Source organism: Oryx dammah, unplaced genomic scaffold, assembly GCF_014754425.2.
Source record: "Oryx dammah isolate SB20612 unplaced genomic scaffold, SCBI_Odam_1.1 HiC_scaffold_17, whole genome shotgun sequence".
Lineage (NCBI taxonomy): Eukaryota > Metazoa > Chordata > Mammalia > Artiodactyla > Bovidae > Oryx > Oryx dammah.
Window position 1 is genome coordinate 35,661,284 of NW_024070201.1, and position 19,957 is coordinate 35,681,240.

The window sequence follows — 19,957 nt, forward strand, 5'->3', positions numbered from 1 at the left end:
AAATGGGGGAAGGGTTTGGGGTTGGTAGGCTACTAGTCAAGGTTTGTATCTTAAACAGGATATAATGCAGCTTTTTTATACTAGTAAGGAGAGTAAAGATCCTGTTTGAACTTAAAGATCTTTGCTGTTAGTACATCCTAGTTTTGATCTTTAAATAACAAAAGTCCTATAGTTTAATTTATAAAATCATGCCTTGAAAGCCAGTACAAAACCTTCCTGTGATGCTATTCTGGAATCAGGACAGCATGCATAGAGTAAAGGAGGGAGCTGGGAAATTAAAATGTAATTTTCACAGACATGATTCTGTCATAGTTCTTATTTTCTTTATATGGAATACAAATACTGATATAGAGTGAAGATTTTCTGTTTTGCATTTTTGTGCTCTTTGATACATTTATTGAGGTCAAATGAAATTTGATATAGTAGGATTTATTATGAAATGCTCTCTGAATACAACTCCATAATTACTCAGCTACATGGTAGTGCATAAAGCTGTAAAACTGCTTAGCCAGACAAGCAATTTATATGTTACATCGAGGTGTGTATGGCAAAGAATATTAGTTTAATTGGGAGCCAAGAGGTAGTAGCCTTAAATCTGAAGGGCTATATGTTTGACATAATGCAGCAAGGCTTTGAAATAAGATACCTAAACTGGGGAGCTACAGCTTTTGGAATATATAACAATTAGACATTACTTTCTGACCAAGGATACTAGTAACAGTTTTCAAAATAAAGCACAGAATGCAAAGCTGATGAAAGGGCAAAACCTTTCAACACTGTACGGTGAGGGAATAAAACATTTCTTCTGGCTTTTTGTTTTTTAAAAAAAGAAAGAAAAGAAAAAAGTTAAGATGAAAGAAAACCATTCACTATAATTTAGTGGAAGCAGGGATGAGGCCAGTTCACAAGGAGGTTAGATTGTTGGTATACCAGTGGAATCTGAAAGGGATTTGGTAAAGTTAGCGTGAATTTTCTCTGGGACCAGATTTGGAATGAGGTTAGAAATGGGTGGCTGTTCGGGGACCAGCACACCACCAGGAGTGAAAAACAAATACTTCTTGGCGTGCATTTGCTCTGTGTCTGATCATAGGCTCTCTTCTGTTTAGCAGGTTCAGGGTCACATGCCTCCGCTCATGATCCCAATTTTTCCACATGACCAGCGGACCCTGGCAGCAGCTGCTGCTGCCCAACAGGGATTCCTCTTCCCCCCTGGAATAACATACAAACCAGGTAAGTGGACAGGGATTTAACATTCTTTTGTGAATGCTAAGATCCGTATGTTTTTGCTTAGTAGTCAAAACAAACACAGAAGCATATGAAGGAACTATGAATAAAAAGATCATAAAAGGTATTTTAAAGTAAAATTAGAATTGTGAAGGGGGCATGTTAATAACTAATTGATTGCTTGAAACTTTACTTTCTCTTCTTCCACTTGAATTTGTTCTGTAGTCACAGATAAAATGCTACTTTCCCTCGGGACTACAAATTTTGTCAGCTCTCTCTCATATCTTTACTGTGAATAATTGTCTTTGGTTAAAGATACTTTTCTCTTCCTGAGAGCTTTTATACTCTAGGAAAGTGGTCACATACAGTATAAAATGCTGTTATTGTTTGTTGTCTGATTTCTCTTGGAAGAAAAGTTCAAACTGAACTGATTTAATTAGCTTGCCACTAATAGGTAAAATTCTTTTTTTATTTCAGTCTAAATAATGAAGCATTCAGTAGTATTTTCTCATTCATCTTTGAACCTCAAAGACGAGGTCACATAACCTTGCAATGAAATATGTTTTGAGATGATTTAGCAAATGTTATGATTTTCTTTATTCCTCTGGGTTTACTGGACTCCTGGGGAATTCAATTAGGGGCATAATGGTTTGAAGCTTCTTTCAGAGCATCCTTGTAAACAGGGCTTTAAATGTTTAAAGATATGTTGCCAAAGGAATCCAATGTAAGAAGATAGTCAAGTAAATAAAAGTCAACCTTAATTTCATTTGTGCATTCTTTGTAAGTGACCTCACCTCAGAAGTAGTGACCTTGTTCTACTCATTAATAATTTCTGTGTCAAGTTCTTTTTAACGTATTAACCTGATTATATTAACCTCCTAATCTGAGTGCAACAAATCTGAGTGCAGCAGATTTTTTTTGTGTGTGTATGGATTTATAAACCTATTTTAATATGCTTAAAGCAACAATAAAATATAAGTCACTTTACAAAATTCTCTGTGAGGAAACTTACTGAATAGCATAAGACCAAACCTAGTGGGTTTTAACATCTATTTTTTGCCATCAGTTACTCTTATGCATTTGATAGAGAACCCCTTTCCAGTGAAGAAAGATAAGATGTCTGTGTCAAAACCCAAATGATTCAAAAAAAAAAAAAATAGAGATTTTGAGAGACTGGCTAATTTAAGGACTGACTTAAAAATTCCTCAGATACAAACCTGAGTAAAAGGATACCTGAGTAAAAGAAAATTGTGTTATTCAGATTGTTAAAAGTTGATTTTGCTAGAGCAGAATTTTTAGAGCAAGTTATATTCTGTGAAATTAGTGTCTGTATTAAGGACAGGATTATATTTTGCCAGAGAATATCTTTCTGTCAGTGCAGTGGTTCACTTCTTCTCTGATCTCTATAAATAGTTTTGAACTCTCTTCATTTTGACTTCCTTCGGAGTGTTGGTATACACTAAGTTTACTTGTTTATTCTGAATCTGGGTTGTCATCCCTACACGAGTCTTAGAAACCTTTTAGATGAACTATACATGGAAACCCTAATTTTCATGTTTTTAAATTTAAAATTCTCCACATTTCAAAATCAGGTTATGGGCATTAATTTCTACTAGACATAGACACCAACATAATCAGCATATTATGTAATTTTGTTAAGACAATAATATTGTTTTTTATGGGGGAAGCTACTTTTATATAGTCAATGAATTTGGACCATTTTATAAAGAATCTTCTCACGCAATATCAATGAGATTGCAGTAGATAAGTAAGAATCTAGAGACTGGGGCAATACTGTGCAGCATCTGTGCAGCAGAGAGCAGTGCCTTGGGGTAGCAAAGCTGGATTTGATTATGTTGGCTAAAACCTGCTAGTTAGGGCAGGACCATGGAGTTGGACATGTAGGATGATTTTTCATCACAAGCAAGACTGGTAAAAAAGGTGTTATCTGGTGACCCCTAAGTTATGTCAGAGAGTTGAGTTAACCAGAACTCTAAATTCCCAGGTAGCTTCCCACGTGGCTCAGAGAGTAAAGAATCTGCCTGCAATGCAGGAGATGTGGGTTCAATCCCTGGGTCAGGAAGATCCTCTGGAGGATGGCAACCCACTCCAGTGTTCTTACCTGGAGAATCCTATGGGCAGAGGAGCCTGGAAGGCTACAGTCCATAGGGTTGCAAAGAGTCGGACATGACTGAGCATGAGTGCAATACACATATGCTAAATTATTAAATACTTTGGCTAATATAGCTTCTACTGTTTATAAAAATTATACTTTGAAAGAATTAAATCTCTATGTTCAGATGCTATTGCTAGAGACCATACTTAGGAGACTTGGTGTATGCAGTGTTCTTGTCACTCACATGAATTGGGAGAGGAAAATACTATTTGACTGGACCCTGGACAAGGAAAACATTTTTACCCCAAATTGAACTATAGTAATTTCACTTGTGTGACAGCAAGACAAGTAGAGGAGTAGCATCACATGTAAAAGTCTTGAAGTGGTGGTTAACTGTATAGTTTGATACCCTAAGCAGCAAGAAGAATAAGTGCTACATTGTCTCTCTTTTTGCTCTTTTTTCATCTTCCTGTAAACTGAAACAATTCCATCAGTTCAGTTCAGTTCAGTTCAGTCGCTCAGTCATGTCTGACTCTTTGCGACCCCATGAATCGCAGCACGCCAGGCCTCCCTGTCCATCACCAACTCCCGGAGTTCACTCAGACTCACGCCCATCGAGTCAGTGATGCCATCCAGCCATCTCATCTTCTGTCATCCTCTTCTCCTCCTGCCCCCAATCCCTCCTAGCATCAGAGTCTTTTCCAATGAGTCAATTCTTCGCATGAGGTAGCCAAAGTACTAGAGTTTCAGCTTTAGCATCATTCCTTCCAAAGAAATCCCAGGGCTGATCTCCTTTAGAATGGACTGGTTGGATCTCCTTGCAGTCCAAGGGACTCTCAAGAGTCTTCTCCAACACTACAGTTCAAAAGCATCAATTCCATACCGTTTTTTAAAATTAATTTTTGTTGGAGTATGATTCTTTTCAATGTTGTCTTAATTTCTACTGTACAGCAAAATGAATCACCCATAAATGTACATATATCCTCTCCCTTTTGGATTTCCTTCCCATTCAGGTCACCAAAGTGCATTAAGTAGTGTTCCCTATGCCATACAATATGTTCTCAATAGTTATCTATTTTATATGTAATATCAATAGTGTATAGCAGTCAATCCCAGTCTCCCAATTGCTCCCACTTCCACTGCCCTCTTGATACCCCTGTATTTGTTCTCTACATCTGTGTCTCTGCTTTTGCTTTGCAAATAAGATTATCTATACTATTTTCTCTAGATTCAAATTCTGTATTGTTTTTGCCTCCGACTGACTAAATAATCCTCTTCATTTCCAGAAAGCAAAGACCACCTTGTGGTTATGTTTACTGTTAAAGCTGACTGTTTCTGAATCCATATAGTACATTCTAAACAAATATATTTAGAGCTATCAGCTTTCTCCCCTTCTGATAATTTGACCCATTGTTCTGGGCATTTCAGGGTCCCCATGTGAACACCAGCCAAGCTCTCCCACCTTGGTAGGTTGCTGAGGAGGCAGATTGACTACAGAGATTGTACCAGTTTCAGGGGAACATGTATCAAAATAACTTGTGAAGAATTTCTCCTATTGAGTTTTAATCCTTAACTTCCCCCCTTTTAAAACTGATTCTCTAATTAGAGACATCTTTCTAGAAAGTAACTTATCAGGGCCTAGATCATACACCACAGAATATTGGTTGCTTTGCTTTATCACATCAGATAAAGCAAAGACTGAGAGATACAGCAGTCCAGGGTAAGATAAATACAGTTGAGCACCTGTGTTTGTGAAAACGAACAACAACAACAAAAACCTTTTGTAGCTGCCAATGTGTGTATCAGATCGATTGAATTGACTGTAAAATAAAGATACTGGATAGACTCGTGTGCCAGGGATGGTTCAGCCGACCATGGACTTCATGTAGCTGGGATTTTTAAAAATGATTGCTGCTAGAGCAGCACCCTTAACGTTTCCCAGGAGATCCTAGGAACAGGATGTCTGCCTGCTCATGACTCCTTACTTACTTGTTAGTTATATTAAATATTATAATAACAGTTAAAGTTTATTGAATAATTACTTTGTGCCAAACGGTATGTTAAATGTTCCACATGGATTATATTTATTTAATTCTTACTTGAACATGTCACTTAGCCTTGCTGAGCCTCACTTCTTTATCATCTAAAAAAATATGTCATGATTTGTCCACTGCTCAGTGTGGGTGTGAAGATTAAGTTTCTTAAAGTATATGAAAGCTTTTTGAAAAAATTCTAAAGAACTATGTTTGGGGATAAAGTCTGACCATGAAACCTGAGTAAATTTAACTACATTAAACTGCATTCTTATCCACTAGAAATGTGGTTCAAGAACTGAGCATTTGACTGAGATATACTGCCTCTCTGTCTGATGACCAAAAGCAGTTTTACTCTAATATACCTAATGCTTCTTTAAGAAAAAAAAATTTTGGAAATTATACATAAAATAATATTTTTTATATTAACCATTTTTCAATGTACAACTCAATAGTATTAATACATCTGCAGTTTTTAGTAACCATAACCATGATCTATACTCCAAAATTTTTAATCGTCAACAATAGAAAAACTGTGGCCGTAAACAGTAACTCTCCTTATCCCGTTACCCCAAACCCCTGGAAACTTCTGTTCTGCTATTTCTGTATGTGAACGTGCCTATTCTAGATACTTTATATGAATAGAATCATACAATATTAGTCCCTCTGTGTCGGGCTTATTTACTAAGCATAGTGTTCTCAAGGTCCCTCCATATTGTAGCATATATCAAAAGTCCGTTCTTTCCCCACATTTTGGCTATTGTCAATAATGCTTCTGTGAGCATTGATATGGGAATACTTGTTTGTGTCCCTGTTTTCAGTTCTTTTGGATATATATGTAGGAATGCGATTGTTGAATAATATGGGTAGTTCTATGTTTAATCTTTTGAGATACCATCAAACTGTTTTCCATAGGGGTTGTACCTTTTACATTTCCAACCAGCAATGCAACAGGGTTCCAGTTTCTTTATATCCTCACCAATACTTGTTACTTTCCTATTTTTGAAAAAAATTATAGACATCCTAATAGATGTGAAGTGGTATCTGTGCTTTTGGTTTTCATTTCCCTAATGATTAGCGATTTTGAGCATCTTTCACGTGCTTACTGGAAATTTGTATAGCTTCTTGGAAATATATCTGTTTAAGTACTTCGCCTAGTTTTAAATTTAGTTGTTTGTTTACACTTACTGAGTTTTGGGATTTCTTATATATTCTAGATATTAATCCTTTGTCAAACTTATGATTTGCAAGTTTTTTTTTTCTCATTTTGTGGGTTGTCTTTTCATTTACTTGACAGTATCTTTTGATACACAAAAGTTTAATTCTGATGAAGTCTGATTTTTCTATTTTTCTTTTGTTGTCTGTACTATTGCTGTCATATCCATGAAATTATTGCCAAATCCAAAGATTTACTCCTGTGTTTTCCTCTAAGAGTTTTATAGTTTTAGTACTTAAGTTTAGGTCTTTGATCCATTCCATTAATTTTTGTATATGGTGTAAGTTAAGGATCCAACTTCACTTTTTTGCATGTGGATATCAGTTTTTCTAGCACCATTTGTTGAAAATATGTCTTTTTCCAAGTAAATGGTCTTGGTGCCCTGATTTTAAAAAGTCAATAAACTGTATATGTAAAGGTTTATGTCTGGGTTATCTATTCTGCTTCATGAGTCTATATACTTGTTTTTATGCAAGTATTATACTGTTTTAATTACTCTAGCTTTGAAGTAAATTTTGAAGTCAGAAAATATGAGCCTTCCAATTCTACTTTTCTTTCTCAAGATTTGTTTTAGCTGTTGGGGCTCCATGCAGTACCAAATAAATTTGAGGATTGACTTTTCCATTTCTGGATTGTTGAATTTTGGTAAAAATTTCACTGAATCTGTAGATTGCTTTGTTGATCTTAACAATGTTAAGTCTTCCTGTCTATGAACCTGAATGCCTTTCTGTTTATTTAGAGCTTTAAAAATTTATTTCAAAAATGTTTTATAGTTTCCCAGTGTACAAATCTTTGCCTCATTTGTTAAATTTATTGCTAAGTGTTTGATTCTTTTAGATGCTATTGTAAATAGAATTGCTTCTTAATTTCCTTTTGGATTGTTCATTGCAGGAATATAGAAACACATTTGGTTTTTGTGTATTAATCTTATACCCTGAAACTGCTGTTGAATTTATTTATTGGCCCTAGTCATGAATTATTTGGGATTTTCTATATATAGGTCCACTTCATATGCAAATAGACATGGTTTTACCCATTTTTATCAATTTGGATGCTTTTCTTTTTTCTTTTTTTGTCTAAAAGTACTAGCTAGAATTTCTAGCACAGTGTTGAAAGTGGGTATAATTGTCCCCAATCTTAGTCAAAAAACTTTTCAGTTTTTTCCACTGTGATGTTAGCTGTGGGTTTTTCAGAAATACCCTTTATCATGCTGATGAACTTTCCCTCTATTCCTAGTTTTCTGAGAATTTTTATCATGAAATGTTGGATTTTGGCAAATGCCTTTTCTGCCTCAACTGAGATGATCATGTGGATTTTTTTCCCCATTGTTCTATTAATGTTATGTATTGCATTGATTTTTTTCATGTTGAACCACCCTTGCATTCCTGGGATAAATCCTACTTTGTCATGGTGAATAATCCTCTTGATATCCTTTTGGATTTAATATGCTAATATTTTTGAGCATTTTAATATTCATGCAAGATATTAATCTATATTTTTTGTGTTTGGTGATGTCTTTATCTGTCTTTATCTTGTTATCAAGGTTATATTGGCCTCATTGCCTCATAGTTAGGATGTGTTTCCTCTTCTTCAATTTTTTGAAAATTTTATAAGGATTAATGTTAATTTTTCTTAAATGTTCAGTAGATTGGTGAGGCCATCTAACTGATCCAAGAATTTTCTGTTTTAGGAGGTTTTTGATTGCTGATTTAATCTCTTTATTTGTTACAGGTTTGTTTATATTATCCATTTCTCCTTAAGTCAGTTTAGGTAATTAATGTGTTTCAAAGAATTTTTCATTTCTTCCAGATTGTCTAATTTGTTGGTGTATAGTTGCTACCTAATACTTCTTTTTAATTCCTTTGTTTCAGTTAGCATTTATTGGCCACCATTTGTTTTCTGATATCTGTATCTATATATATTAATATATGTATGCATATATATATATAAATATATATATTCTCATTAAATTTTTATAACAACTCTAAACCATAAGTGACATTATCTACATTTTGTTTAAAAAAGAAACTAAAAGTCAAAGAAGATAATTAACTGTCTACACCTTCACCCCAGAAATTAGTAAAGATAGAATTTGGACTGAAGTTCTGAATTTTATAGTCTTGCAGGCATGATCTAAGCACAAAGAATATAGAAAAAGTCTAACTTTTGTGTATGTATGTGTAAAAGATGTGATTTATATGTATGGGGTTATCAGAATGACATCTTGTGAAGCTTGCCATTTCTATCTTTTCTTGAATATTTAAAGCGGAGGCATGTAACCACTACTGCTGGAATACTTCATTAATTAAAGTCATCTACTTGAAATCAGCTCAGCTGGTAAAGAATCCACCTGCAATGCAGGAGACCCCAGTTGGATTCCTGGGTTGGAAAGATTCCCTGGAGAAGGGATAGGCTACCCACTCCAGTATTCTTGGGCTTCCCTGGTGGCTCAGCTGGTAAAGAATCCACCTGCAATGTGGGAGACCTATGTTCAATCCCTGGGTTGGGAAGATCCCCTGGAGAAGGGAAAGACTACCCACTTCAGTATTCTGGCCTGCAGAATGTCACAAAGAGTCAGACACGACTGAGCCACTTTCACTTTCACCCTTGGAATCAACGCATTCTGAGGTTCTTCAGATTAGTACTCTCTTTTAAATGAGTATTTAGGTCCAAGAAGAAAATATATATGTTCACCTGTATAAAATAACCTAGTTTTATGGAGATTGAGATTATTTTAAATGTGCCCTTCTTCATATATGGAGGCTATATCATTGATGAGCTCTCATTAAGTCATAAACTTTAAGTTGTTATTTTAAGTTAATTTCTTATAATATGGATGCATTTATGTTATTTCATCCATACTCACTTATTTAATTGCTATTGTGACAAATTCCATGGTTTTCATATGATTTTCTAAGAGTCTGGATGCATTTGTGAAATAAGTGAAGAAATTAAGATGATCCTTGATTTTTAGCTCCTTTAAAGGTATGAAAAAGAATGCAGATGCTCTTAGAAAAAGTCTTGAGATCAAGACTCTCCTCATCATTGGTCTATTCTTTGATGAATAGAGGAGAAATTTAGCAGGAGAAATAAGAACATCATGATCTCAGCAATATATACTATAATCTATGCCAATTTTTTTTTTGTCCAATTGTTCTCAGGACAAATTAAAGGTTTTGTTTTATTTTTAGGATTCTAAATATGTCATTCATTGCCTGCTAACTTTTGCTGCGATGTGGTGTGATGTCTCACAAAGATAAATTCAGATTGATTATTGCATTCCCTCGGAATACAGAGGAGTTTTATATTTTGCTATTCTGAATACATTCATCCAAGCAAGATGCAGTGTGGCATGTCCAAGTCTATATTGGTGACTGTGATGGAAATATTTACATGTTGCAGCAAAAATGATGATAAAGAAATGGGGTCTATCTATGAGTTATTTGGCAACTCAAATAATTTACCATCGTCCTGTGATACCATCAGACCAAAAAATCTGTGAGAGTAGGGATGTGTAGTATTTTTTCTTTTTTTTTTTTTTTGGAGGATGGAAAATGAGGCATGAGACTTTAAGCCAGTAACCAAAGAATCTTTGAGTCCTGTCTCCTAATTTAATTTATCTTTCTTCTCTGTTCCTCCCAAACTCTTTAAATAAGTTAATATCTGAAGTTAGCATCTTAGAAGACTGTAACCATCCCAGTCCCTTGTCTTCCTAAAGAATCAAAGAAAATGGACAGATTTTTATCCATGGGAGTTTTTGCTTTTTAATAAAAATAAAGTTTATATTTGAATTACAGAAACTAGTATTATTGTAGGAGGTAGCCTGTGTCTAATGGGTCCTACATTCATGATACAAGCGCCTCCTTCTCCAGTGTTTACATCTTATTAAGTTTTGGCTTCATTTCACTTTCCTTGAAAATTAAAAAACATACGTTCTCTCATTCAGGAGCTCTTGCTATGGAGCCACTTTGATTCTAGACTTGTGGCAAGTGAAATTAATGTCAGTCTAATTTTCCATAGGTTTTAAATCCTGTTTCATATTTGTTCTGTAATCTTCAGATAAAAATAATTGGTTGTAAAACCTGGAAGCCTGGAGAGATGGATTTATGTAATGGACATTATTTTCCAAATTAGCATTTAGAAGTTGTCTTCTTATACTAGAGGTAGCAAGGGCCAGATTACAGCAGTGCCTAAAACCAACCTGTTTCAACAGGCTTCATCTTCTTTTGTACAAATTTAAAGAGAATGGGTCCTCACGCAAGCATTTCAAATCCAGAGACAAATTTGAAAAAAAATGCTACAACATGTTGACTGATTTCTTGCCAAGTCAGCCACTAAGAACTTTTTCTTGATGGACTCTTACACACAGTTAAAGGTGAGGGGGCAGGGAGAGGAAGCATGTAACTTTTTAAAAGAGGAGTTAAATCTCTCTACCTATTAAATCTTCTCTTCTACTTTTAACCGCCCCCCACCTCTTCTTCACCCTTATCCTCTCCCTTTTCCCTTTTCTCTCTCTTCTTATCAGTCCCTGTAATATTCTCTGTTGCTTTAATGTATTCATTTTTACTTTTAGTACTGATACAATGATATGTTTTGGAGAAATAGCTTTCCAAAGATTATATTCAGATATACAGATTCAAACCAGCAGAAAGGTTAAAAACATTTTAAAAATATGCTTGTCAGCAGTGGAAAGAAAGCTGTTTGTAGCCAGCAGGTGAGCTGGAGAGTACTACAGGGTGTGGTAGAGATAGTAATAAATTAACTGGCAAGCCAAAAACTATATTTAAAAAAATCAGCTATTTCATAGCATAGAAGCATGACAGCTATGAAAAAAGGAGTGCCCCAGGGAATTCTTTTAGAGTTTGATTTTTTTAAAATATGTTTGACATGAAAAATGTTTTAGTACAAATAAAGCAACTGGTATTAAACTTACAGGGAGGGGGTTATGGTTTAGAGTTAGTATGAATAATGCATGATATTTAAAGAAAGAACAGCTCTAAAATGTTCTGAGAGGCAACCCATGTTGATAGTTGGAATGGTGATTTTTTTCCCCTATTTTTGAAGCATCATTAATCCAGCATCATTTTGTGATTTTTTAACCTGATAAGATATCAACCAAAGAAATACTATTTGACTTAGATTAGGATATTCTTTCTTCAGATAATTTAGTTTAAATATCGAGAGGATCAGTAGAATTATTTAAGTGTAAAGCGACAGTCACTTACTATAAAAAATAATTTGGCCTAGTTATCTTTTTTAAAAAGCTCATGTAGCCCTGCAAACCAAAATCAACCTCATGGAAGGGGAAAAACAAGATCAGATATTTTGAACATTACTCCATAGGAGACCAGCACAATATAGTGTTAGTGAATGCATTGTAGCAGTGCTCCATATGCAATCAGAAGCCAATTGTTACTGGACTGTGTACAAGCACACACTGTGCTCAATGGTCTGATGAGGTATTATGGATATGATGCAAAGAGACTGTGTAGATTAGAAGCTAACAATTTGTTAAAAGTGAAAGCAACTTAACATTTACATTGGGTCAGCTGAGTAGCACTTCATGTAGCAAACAGGATGAGTTCCAAGGAACCAGGGGCACCAGGAAGGCTCCGGGTATTAGTGTCCATGCAGAAAAAGATTTCATTGCTTTCTAGTTGACTACCTTTATTACAGTGATTCTTTCTACACTTTTCATTATTACATTCAGCTTTTAGTGTGGAAAAGTTCTTGCAAAACAGCATGATTATTAGAAATGTCCAAAATGTGTGGAGGAATAGCCTATTAAAATATAGCCTAGAGATAGTACATAGCACTGCCTTTAAAATAAGTAGCTGAAGCCAAAGTGATACTCCATTAAATCACTGATAGTGTGTAATTTATCCGTATGTATTAATTTTGATTTCAGTTAGCACTATCACAATACATTCCTCATTACTTTCTATTGGTTCTTCAGGTTGCTTGCTTCACACAGCCTGTGCTCTTAGGTCATAGAAGGTACTTTAGCCCCGCTGTTTAGGAGTGGTCTGGAGCCAGAAACACATTAATAAGATGTTGCACTGATCTCTGCTGAACCATGCTCAATCTCGACCAGACTTTTAATATAGATGTCACATGTAAAACGTGTGGTTATTTAACCAAATCATCATCAAAGAATATGTGATAAGTGCCTAGTGTGTGTCATGATTCTGTAGTAGTTTCCACCAAAAGTTAGTGCAGAAAACAGTCTCCTATCTTTTTGGGATACCAGGCATTTCACAGAATGTTGGCAAAGATTAGCTTCTCTCTTACCCCTCTCAAATTAAAGAGGTTGCATTTAAATTTTTTTCTCTACTTTTTTTTTTTTAAATAAAATAAAGGTTAGGGTTATGGACAGTCAATAACTCTTAATCTTTTTTGGACTGTGATACTCTGCCTTGTCTACCAAGCCAAAACGTTTTGTTGTTTTAATATAAAAACCTTAATGCTTTCTCGGTGAACTGAATGTCAGCCTGGCTTTAAGATATTTTTTTACTCTTAAAAAAATGATGTATTACAAGATTTGTAATGGAGTGAACATGCTTGAATTGCACATTTAATTTTTTTAACATCACATTCATGTTTTGCCAGTTTGCCTACCAGCTATCTGTTAACAAAAAGTTCCAAGGCAGCCCTGCAAGTCTGTGCCCAACTAAGCCTTTTGTTTCTGCAGATGTTTGGGCTTAGAGCAATGTTGTAAAGCTCAGGCAATCCAAGGACCATGTTTGTACTTGTCTGCTGTGATTCCCAGTGCATTGTCTAAACCTGTATGCATTGTTCTTTCTGACAGGTGATAACTACCCCGTACAGTTCATTCCATCAACAATGGCAGCTGCTGCTGCTTCTGGACTCAGCCCTTTACAGCTCCAGGTAAGTGCCAGAAGAAAAAAATGTGGGATATGAGCCAGTACTTTAGTGGAAAACTGCTAACCAGCTGTATGCTAAATAATGACCTGAATGTTAAATAATTTTTTAAGCATAGCCTGGAAGGATTAACACCTTATGTACTTACCATACTGCAAATAGAAGAAAAAACTGTCAATGTCAATATTTTTAAAGGAAAAAATGATGTCATGACTTAGTACTATATATTCTCTATCAGGTAAGTTAATGGTTTTACAATTGTTTATGGCTAGTTGATATTGGGTATGTTAGCTTTGTCCTTATAACTTCTTCATCCATGTCTCCATTCACGTCCAAATTAGCTTTTACATCCAAGTATCGAAACAGACAACAACACTGGATATTTTCCTTCTTGCAACTCATAGAATAGGAGTTGTTATTACCAAATTACTTGAACTATTTGGTAAAATGCAAACACATTGTCCCTGAATATGTGTATCACCAGCCTCATCCTCATACCAGGTCAAAAGACTGGGCATGGTATCTGATCAAATTCTAGATTGGTGTTCTTTATAAAGCTAAAATTGGACAGAAAGCACTTTGGAAGCTAATTTTTAAAAATCCCTTGCGCCTTATCTTCTTCATAGTAAAATGGGAAGCGGAGGACTAAGTGATCTTTACACCCTTTTTGCGATGCTGTCTTAATGGGAAATTGATGTTAAATATGAGTGTATATTTTAACAAAAACAGAAAGAATCATTAAAATTAATGGTTATGCAAGCAGTATATGAGCATTTAGAAAATATAGGATGATAACTTGAATTTCAACGCATTGAACAAAGATAGTTTTTTACTCTTATAATGTACTGTGATGATTTTTCAATTTTCTTAAATAATCTAGGGAATAGCAACTAACTGGGCATTTTTATTTCTTCTTTGCTATTCCTTATATGACTTGAATGTAAAAAATGTACAGATATTTTCTGTGAAAAATATAATTTTGAACATTCTCAGTTGAGTCTACAAATAAAGAATTTTTACAGTACTTTAAGCAGTTCTTGTCATAAGCCTCATCCAGCAAGTCTTGAAGATGCCTAGCATTATGGATCCATTATGGATGCCTAGCAAAGCTGGAGATTTTGCCTCATGAAAGCAGCAGCCCTATCTCTTCTAAGCCCTCACCTTCTCCACTACTAACAGGGAACTTATTGCAGCTGGAAAAAATATAAAAAGAAACCTAACTCACAGTCAGTCTAATCTATTTCTCCTTTTCCCATAGCTGTGCCATTGAGTGTCTTCTTGAGTCAGAGGCAAAAATAAGAAACCAGTACCACTGTTTGATCCTATAATCAAGTTTCTGTGAAAGACAGTATCTGGGTCCTAAACCCTACTTTCTGTTCTTTGGTGTGGTCAGTACCCTGGATTTAGAAATATGTGTTCTGTTTCATGAGTTCTGACAGTATGTTTTGTCTTTTTTTTTTTTTTTTTCTGAATATGCTACTAAACAGAAAGGTCATGTCTCCCACCCACAAATTAACCCAAGGCTAAAGGGCCTAAGTGACCGTTTGGGCAGGAGTTTGGACACCTTTGAACATGGTGGTGGCCACTCTTACAACCACAAACAGATTGAGGTATGAATGCTTACATTGGTGCTTCATTGGGTGGGGGACTGGATTGTTCAGTCATATTCTAGGCTTTTTTGACAAGTGCCAAACACTCAAACACTAAAATATAATGTTTCCCCTTTTCTCCTTCCTAAGGAGGCTCATTTTCACTCCTTTTCTTTCAAAGAAAAAGTCAAACCCCAAACCAGTGCCTCTGAAGTAGATTGTTTAGGCAAATTTAGGCAAATTCTTTACGTACTTTCAAAATCATCTTTATTTCCCTTACCCTTTTTTCTTTATGTATAGTGCTGCATAGTAGTTAAAAAAAAAAACACTTAAACATTAAAAAAAAAAACAATAAGAACTTCAGTTCACCATGTATCAACCCTGTAGAGTTGATAAAATATCATTGTTTTTATAGACAAAACAACAGAGGTTCAGAGAAGTCAAGTTATTTAACCAAGGCTACAAAATTTTCTTGGAGTCAGTTATCATCCAGGATTTCTAATTCTATCTATTTCAGGTTTTCTAATTTAGTTTTCTCTGACTGAATTTGAGGTTGGGTGCCTGGGCCTGACTGGTTGTTTTTTGCCCCATAAACTTATATAGTAGCTCTCTCATATTGAACTTCCAATAAAGCTCTTTGTTGTTTTTGTGGGATGTTCTTACTGCATGGGAGAAGATGCCTCATATAGCTCTTTTAAAAAGCAAACCCCTTTCTACTATAGGGACCCAGTCCTCCTCTCTCCAATATTGTGCTTAATTCCTCTGTTATATCATTGGAAAACCTCTTTAGGGCTATCAGATTCTAGAGGGTTGCTAGCTATCCCTCTTTAGAAGTGAGAAAGCTCAACTTCTCATTTCATTCTTTAGGACTATCAGATATGGGAGTGTTGCTAGCTATCTCTCCTTAGAAGTGAGAAAGCTCACAAGAAGAAAGAAGACAACAAGATCAAAGGACACCTTGGAAGTAGCCTAAGGAAGAGTTTGAGTTCAGAGCTTGTCACTTGCCTTCTTCCTTTCCCTTTCCCTTTGATTATAAGAAGTATACAGGGGGTTCCACCCAGACATGACAAGGCATACTGTTAGAGTATCTGCTATCTTCTATGCAGCCAAAAGGGATTTCTTTTCTAAGGGTTCCTTTTGGCTGCAAAGAAGGTACCACATTTCTGGACATTCTGACATCCACTGTGATTAGGATTGCTAAATGGAGAGATAACCGGACACTAGGAACAATTCTTTCAATTAGCAAGGCTTACCTACTCAGGACAGCTAGTTCAAATTTTAAATACTTGGAAGAATGTGAAAGCAGGGGACCTTGGCTCAGATTCAAAACTTCCTCTCCTCTTGACCTTTTTTTCTCTTGAGGTGTTGAGTTCTATTCCATCGGCCTTCCCTGAGCCAGTTTTCTACCCAGTTTCTCCTCTTAGTTTTTCACTTAAGTTGACATCTCTTCCCTGCACCATCACAGACCTCTGATGCTGTCAAATCTGGCTTCTCCTGGGTTTCTGGAAATCATGATGTCATATATGTGAGTGCCAGACTGTGTAGAGCTGTAGCAATGCTGATCTAGGAGCACGTGTCTGTCACTTTAATTAGGCTGAACACAGAGCCTGGTGAGGTGGAGGCCCTCAGCTTTGGAGGGTGAGCTTGGGTTGGTTGGAGAGTTTCCTGTTGTTGTTTTTTTATTCTTGCTCTGTTCTCTTGCTTCTACTTTTTGCACTTTTCCTTGCATGTCAGGAAACCTGATGGATCTAATTTGAAAGGCAGATTTCTCAAACTTTCTTACTATGAGTGTAACAGGTTTATTGAGTGTCCCAGGAGCAGCACAGAGGACACCAATATCTAAGTTGTTACAGACACTAACATTTTAAATCTTGACTAAGAGTAGAGAGAAAACAATAATATTTTGCTTTATTGATTTTAGTCTACTTTCTTTTCTAGCTCGGGTTTTCTCCATTCCTTTAACAAGCTAAAGTGTCACAGCTCTGTCAACAATTATGATAACAATAAACTGGGGATACTAAGCATTACAATATGTTAATGAGTTTTATTTCTATTTAGAGAGTCTTAGGAAGAAAAGCCACAATGTATGTATACCACCACAACCTCCACACACACTCTGCTGAGTTGAAAAGAAGTGGTCGTCTCTACCTGATATATAGTTAATTTGTCCTTCAAAGGTTTTTCATTTCTAGCATTGTGAGCTGGGGTTATCTTAACAGTAAAGACATAGTCTGGAAGCCTGAAATTTTGTTATCACCCGAGAAAAGATGGGAGCTGACTGTGGCTCAGATCATGAACTCCTTATTGCCAAATTCAGACTTAAACTGAAGAAAGCAGGGAAAACCACTAGACCATTCAGGTATTACCTAAATCAAAGCCCTTACAATTATACAGTGGAAGTGACAAGCAGATTCAAGGGATTAGATCTGATTGACAGAGTGCCTGAAAAACCATGGATGGAGTTTTATGACATTGTAGAGCAGTGATCAAGACCATCCCCAAGAAAAAGAAAGGCAAAAAAGGCAAAATGGTTGTCTGAGGAGGCCTTACAAATAGCTGAGAAAGGAAGAGAAGCTAAAGGCGTAGGAGCGAAGGAAAGATACCCATTTGAATGCAGAATCCCAAAGAACAGCAAGGAGAGATAAGAAAGCCTTCCTCAGTGATGAATGCAAAGAAATAGAGGAAAACAGTACAATGGGAATTTTCTTCAAGAAAATTAGAGATACCAAGGGAACATTTCATGCAAAGATGAGCACAATAAAGGACCGAAATAGTATGGACCTAACAGAAGTAGAAGATATTAAGAAGAGGTGGCAAGAATACACAGAAGAACTATACAAAAAAGATTTTCATGACCCAGATAACCACGATTGTGTGATCACTCACCTAGAGCCAGACATCCTGGAATGCGAAGTGAAGTGGGCCTTAGGAAGCATCACTACAAACAAAGCTAGTGGAGGTGATGGAATTCCAGCTGAGCTATTTCAAATCCTAAAAGATGATGCTGTGAAAGTGTTGTACCCAGTATGCCAGCAAATTTGGAAAACTCAGCAGTGGGCACAGGACTGGAAAAGGTCAGTTTTCATTCCAATCCCAAAGAAAGGCAATGCCAAAGAATGTTCAAACTACTGCATAATTGCAGCTATCTCACACGCTAGCAAAATAATGCTCAAAATTCTCCAAGCCAGGCTTCAACAGTATGTGAACCATGAACTTCCAGATGTTCAAGCTGGATTTCTAAAGGCAGAGGAACCAGAGATCAAATTGCCAACATCCTCTGGATCATCAAAAAAACAAGAGAGTTCCAGAAAAAATCTACTTTTGTTTTATTGACTATACCAAAGCTTTTGTCTGTGTGGATTACAACAAACTGTGGAAAATTCTTAAAGAGATGGGAATACTAGATGACCTGACCTGCCTCATGAGAAATCTGTATGCAGGTCAAGAAGCAACAGTTAGAACCAGACATGGAACAACAGACTGGTTCCAAATTGGGAAAGGAGTACATCAAGGCTGTATGTTGTCACCCTGCTTATTTAGATTATATGCAGAGTACATCATGCAAAATGCTGGGCTGGATGAATCACAGGTTGGAATCAAGATTACCAGGAGAAAGATCAATAACCTCAGATACACAGATGACACCACCTTTAAGGCAGAAAGCAAAGAACTAAAGAGTCTCTTGATGAAAGTGAAAGAGGAGAGTGAAAGAGTTGACTTAAAACTCAACATTCAGAAAACTAAGATCATGGCAAATAGTTGGGGAAACAATGGAAACAGTGAGAGACTATTTTGGGGGGCTCCAAAATCACTGCAGATGGTGACTGCAGCCATGAAATTAAAAGACGCTTGCTCCTTGGAAGAAAAGCTGTGACCAACCTAGACAACATATTAAAAAGCTGAGACATTACTTTACCAACAAAGGTCCATCTAGTCAAAGCTATGGTTTTTCCAGTAGTCATGTATGGATGTGAGAGTTGGACTATAGAGAAAGCTGAATGCTGAATTGATGCTTTTGAACTGTGTTGGAGAAGACTCTTGAGAGTCCCTTGGACTGCAAGGAGATCCAACAAGTTAATCCTAAAGGAAATCAGTCCTGAATATTCATTGGAAGGACTGATGCTGAAGCTGATACTTTGCCCACCTGATGTGAAGAACTGACTTATTGGAAGAGTCCCTGATGCTGGGAAAGATTGAGGGTGGGAGGAGAAGGGGATGACAGAGGAGGAGATGGTTGGATGACATCACTGACATGATGGATGAGTTTAAGTAGGTTCTGGGAGTTGGTGATGGACAGGGAAGCCTGGCCTGCTCAGTCCATGGGGTCACAGAATCAGACACGACTGAGTGACTAAACTGAGAGAAAAGATATTTGAAAAGATCCTTCTTACATTAGCATATTCTAATACTTACTTTCTTTAAAATAAGAAAGACACAGGAAAGTTTGTTTTTGTTTTTTTTAACTCCATGCTGATCTAAGGCTCGTTTGCTGGTTTCCTCTGCCTCAGGGGCACAATATTAGGAAAGAGAAGAATGCTATTTTTAGTTGAACAGTTCAGCAGATGGAGTCATGAATGCTCATATATCTGAAGGTTGAGGGGCTTGAGCCATTAATTTTGATAATGTATTTAACCCTGGGAACAATCAGAAACTGTAACTCTAAGGTTACAGTGCTTTTGACCTTTAGAGAACAGAGGGTACTTGCTACAGTAAACAATATATTATATTGCTACTTATTCTGAGTCTGTACTGGTATAAATTTCAGGACCAGTTGCCATTTGCTTTCCTCAGCTATGTTAGCATTGGTCCTTCAAGTAAGTCAAAAGGTAGTGTGGGGGGTGGGGGGTGGGTGGGGAACCAGTATGATGAGGCAGTCATGTAAATATGGCCTTTCAAT

General features: G+C 36.2%; 1 protein-coding gene across 12 annotated transcripts in view; it reads left to right on the forward strand.

Moving 5' to 3' along the window:
• SOX6 (SRY-box transcription factor 6) overlaps nt 1–19,957 on the forward strand; it is a 712,355-nt gene that overhangs the window by 568,328 nt on the left and 124,070 nt on the right. For 6 of the 12 annotated variants that reach the window (XM_040258270.1, XM_040258272.1, XM_040258273.1 and 3 more), the window contains 3 exons: nt 1,107–1,230; nt 13,398–13,477; nt 14,959–15,081. In XM_040258270.1, the coding sequence (XP_040114204.1) occupies nt 1,107–1,230; nt 13,398–13,477; nt 14,959–15,081 (327 nt within the window). The remainder of the gene's footprint in view (nt 1–1,106; nt 1,231–13,397; nt 13,478–14,958; nt 15,082–19,957) is intronic. The other 6 variants (XM_040258267.1, XM_040258269.1, XM_040258276.1 and 3 more) reach the window with 3 other exon arrangements.